Source organism: Ornithodoros turicata, chromosome 1, assembly GCF_037126465.1.
Source record: "Ornithodoros turicata isolate Travis chromosome 1, ASM3712646v1, whole genome shotgun sequence".
Lineage (NCBI taxonomy): Eukaryota > Metazoa > Arthropoda > Arachnida > Ixodida > Argasidae > Ornithodoros > Ornithodoros turicata.
Window position 1 is genome coordinate 76,488,570 of NC_088201.1, and position 3,895 is coordinate 76,492,464.

Below are 3,895 nucleotides of genomic sequence, written 5' to 3' on the forward strand. Positions count from 1 at the left end.
GATCGATAAGAATTCGGCAACACGTGGCTGGTTGGAACATGTTTGGCTGGGAGAAGGCCCTCGGTAGTGTGGAGCAGGCAGAGAAGATAGCAGCGGTAGCATCTGAACATACAAAAGGAACGGACGATAAAGAGACCGCATCCTGGCGATGTCACCGAGCCCAATGAACCAGTAGCTGTCGGCCTCCGGAGTTTTATAGGGTCGCTCTTTGTCGGATGACGTTGAACCGGCAGCGACGTGCTGTGGTACCAATGCAGGAATGATCGATAAGAATTCGGCAACACGTGGCTTGTTGGAACATGTTTGGCTGGGAGAAGGCCCTCGGTAGTGTGGAGCAGGCAGCGAAGATAGCAGCGGTAGCATCTGAACATACAAAAGGAACGGACGATAAAGAGACCGCATCCTGGCGATGTCACCGAGCCCAAATCCTGTATGTATCGTATGACTCATCTTATTTAGATGCTCTGATCAATAAAGCCGGTCTCGAATATGTGATCGTGGTCTTCATTCGAGCTCAACTCCGACTCAACTAAAAACTACAGCGTCATAGGGCTCACGATTGGACTTTCTGCTTTACTTTTAAAATCTAGATGATGTGCACGAAATGTCTCACGAAGCTGCTGCCCCACGTGAGCGTCTCGTCGTCTATCATCATGCCCCTTTTCTTCATACTTTGTCTCGTTCGCCGACAATAACACGACTAATAATGGATCATTAGCCGTTATCTGCACGTAATCTTTCAGTTCCAGAGCGACCAACAGAGAGACATAACGCAGAGTACACAGAGAAGAAATGATATGTATTTCGGTTGTCGTCGAATGATTCAGGTAAAGAGCCAGTAAGCAAGTCAGGCTCAGTTGTGAAACGTACAACGCTGACGAAAGTTCATTTTTGCGTCCTTGGGACAGGAGAACGCACGGCTATACATTTCGGAGTTCCCGGCGGCCAAATTGCAACGAAGGCCGAACGTGGGATACTGTTCTGAACTGAAGTCGTAGGTTTTGCTCATAGCACAGAAGACGAAACAGCCGCTAATGAAGAACAACTGATCCTGGGTGTAGCCAAGAGTTGAACTGCCTTTGTCCCGCAAGGCGTTGAAAGCCAGAATGGCCTTCTCCATACCAGCATTGTCAGCGAAGTTCTCGGACAGGGAGTTATTACCGAAGGTAGGCACTCCCGTCCTAGAGTTGATTTGTTTGATGAGGCATTTTAATTTGTTCGTAAACGATGCTCTAGACTGTGGGTCGTACCAGTCCTGCACGACCCCTGTTGGAAGGATGTTGCCAAAGACGCTGTCGTACGAGTGCGTCAGTTCGTGACCGAGGATGCGTCCAAGGCTTCCGTACAGAGCAGATACTGGCATTTTAGTGTCGAGGAACGGAGGTTGCATAATAGAACCTGGTATGATCATCATGTGAAAAAGTGGAGCGTAAAACGCGTTGACATCAATCAAGTTCATGGGCACTTCAACACGACTAGGAGGACGAGTGGACGCATTCGGCTTCAGCCAAGATTTGGTCTTGTTCATCCATCGATTACGCGATTCCAGGAAATCGATGATGAACGAACGGTCGAAGCTCGGCAGGTACGAATAAAAATCCTCCAGATCTCTGTGTGTGAATAGGTGGCGTGGTAAACCCTCGAGCTCTTTGAGGGCGTCCAGACGCGCCGCTGCAGTGTCCCTAGTACTCTTCGTTGCCATCCATGAAACGGACTGAAAGGACTTCTTCGTTGCCTCTCGAATGTTGCGGAACATGTCGGTGGTTGCGTTTACAGCAGCGAAGTCTAGTATCTCGTCAAACATTGCCCGGGCGACAGCGAACGGAGCGAGCTGAATCATAGAACTGAGACAGAGATCCGTATGTGCAGACCCATATTTTGGCATCCACAAGCTAAATTGGCAGCTTGTCACGGGATAGGAGAACGCAGGTGCTAGAGCCACGATTAGGTTGAATCCAAGATACAGAAATAGATCTGCCATCTTCTTCTTGTATTGCTGTATAACTTGCTTCAACAGGAAAGGAGAAGATATAAACACAAAAACGTCATCGTTAGCCGTGACATGATGTGTCCATGGTAAATGCCTGTTCAGGACGTCTATCCATCGAGAAGACGTCACAGCTGAAAACTTCTGAATGTCGGAAAGTTTAGTGAAATTGCTTTCAACCCGATCTCCATACGCGACGAGCATAGATTCCAGATCGTGCGTAACTGTCGACATTTTTTTCGCCATGACTGCGGCTTTCTCACGACTTACGGAAGCGAAGGTCTGTATGCAATACGCCAAGGCTCCCCCCTCTAGTATTCGGAAGCCAGGGTTGAGAAACACTTGTCCTATCGTGAACGTGAGCGCGTACTTTTGATTCGTTGGAAAATACGGCATCACCTCCAAACCAAAGAGTATAGGAAGATAGTAGTCCAGGGGCAGGCCAACAGACACATCCAGAAAGTCAAAATTTTTCGGCTGGGAGAGACTGGGCCAGTCGAAGTTGTAAGTAGCAAAGAGCGATCGGATGGTAAGGACGTTGTGTTCCTCGTTAGTGATCACCCGAATGCAGCTTTGATATCCTAAAGCAATTTTGTCGAAGACTGACTGGCTGGAGGTACGACGCTGGCCAAGGACCCGGTGGAGCGTTACCTTGCTTCGGAAGTCCTGTAGGCTGAACCAAGTGATCGCCAAAGGGTGACGAAACCGAAAGTGCGCGCAGACGTGCTCGAAGAGGTCATCGCAGGGGTCACGGGATTTCTGCAAGCTGCTGCCGAGTTCGTAATCGTAATCGAAACACTTGGCCGGGTCGTAGCATGCAGGGAAACCCCAATCCGATATTACGTTCAAAAGTAGCATAACGCTCACGTAACCCAAGGTCGATGCAACGATAAAGGCTGGAGGAGACATAACCGCTGGTGTCTTCGCTTTCATGTTTTTCTTCTTCTTCTTCTTCTTCGTCAGCCCCGTTTCGTCTCGTCTTCTGCTGTGGTGATGCTTCAATATCCTTGCTGGCAGCGATACGAAGGCAGTTGCCTCAGGACAGGAGCCGCCTATATTTCAAACAGAGATTGTTCTTCTTCTGGGCACCGTCCTCATCATTGGCATGGTATTTAAAGGGTTTGGTGTGACGTACTTCTCTACTGGTTTGCTGGATTTCTACCCATTGCTGTCAGCGATGTAATTTGAGCTATATTGACACGTAAGTGGCCAACAGGGATGAAAGAGCCTCGCAAAATCAAAATGCCGATCTAAGAATGCACTCGAACGAATTCCGACAAACTTGCAACAAACTTGCGAAGCTATCTTGCGATGTTGTGTAACCTATGAAAATGGAGTTTTACTTTCCACAGACTTCTTCTTATGTACTTTTCGTTTCCTCCTTTTGACAGCTTGTGGACTTGATTCCCTGTCCTCCTTATAAGGAGCAACAGATCATCTCAGCAATGACAATATCGGAGTATAAATACAATGATATGGGATTTTTTTTGTTGCGCTGCTTCCCTTATTTTCCACTCGCACTAGCGGCGGATCCAGAATGTCACTTTTTTTTTTTTTTTGGGGGGGGGGGGGGGGGGGTTCTTTGTCGAAACGTGCCAGGAGGAGCGGAGATGTGGAAGACAAATGACGTACCAGTTGATCTGGTTTCTAATACCTAATATACGATCGGTGCACACTGCTGATACACCCTATCCGTTTTACTGCATGATCGGGTATGCTGGCATCCTCAAGATACCTGCTGTATACTAACTGTTTCCATCACACCCTTAGTGGACGGCTGGCTTTTACTCTGTATTTTCCACACAGTAAATGATATCTTCGAAAGGAAAGACGTTTCACAGAAAAAATTCCGTTAATTATACAAAGAGAGAGAGAGAGAGAAACACATGATGACGATGATATGGGGAT

General features: G+C 47.8%; 1 protein-coding gene across 1 annotated transcript; it reads right to left on the minus strand.

The window, feature by feature from the left end:
* Positions 1-853: 853 nt before the first annotated feature.
* LOC135376436 (neprilysin-1-like) lies at positions 854-2,896 on the minus strand. The gene has a single exon (XM_064608975.1). The coding sequence runs from the start codon at positions 2,894-2,896 to the stop codon at positions 854-856; it is 2,043 nt and encodes a 680-aa protein (XP_064465045.1).
* Positions 2,897-3,895: the final 999 nt, after the last annotated feature.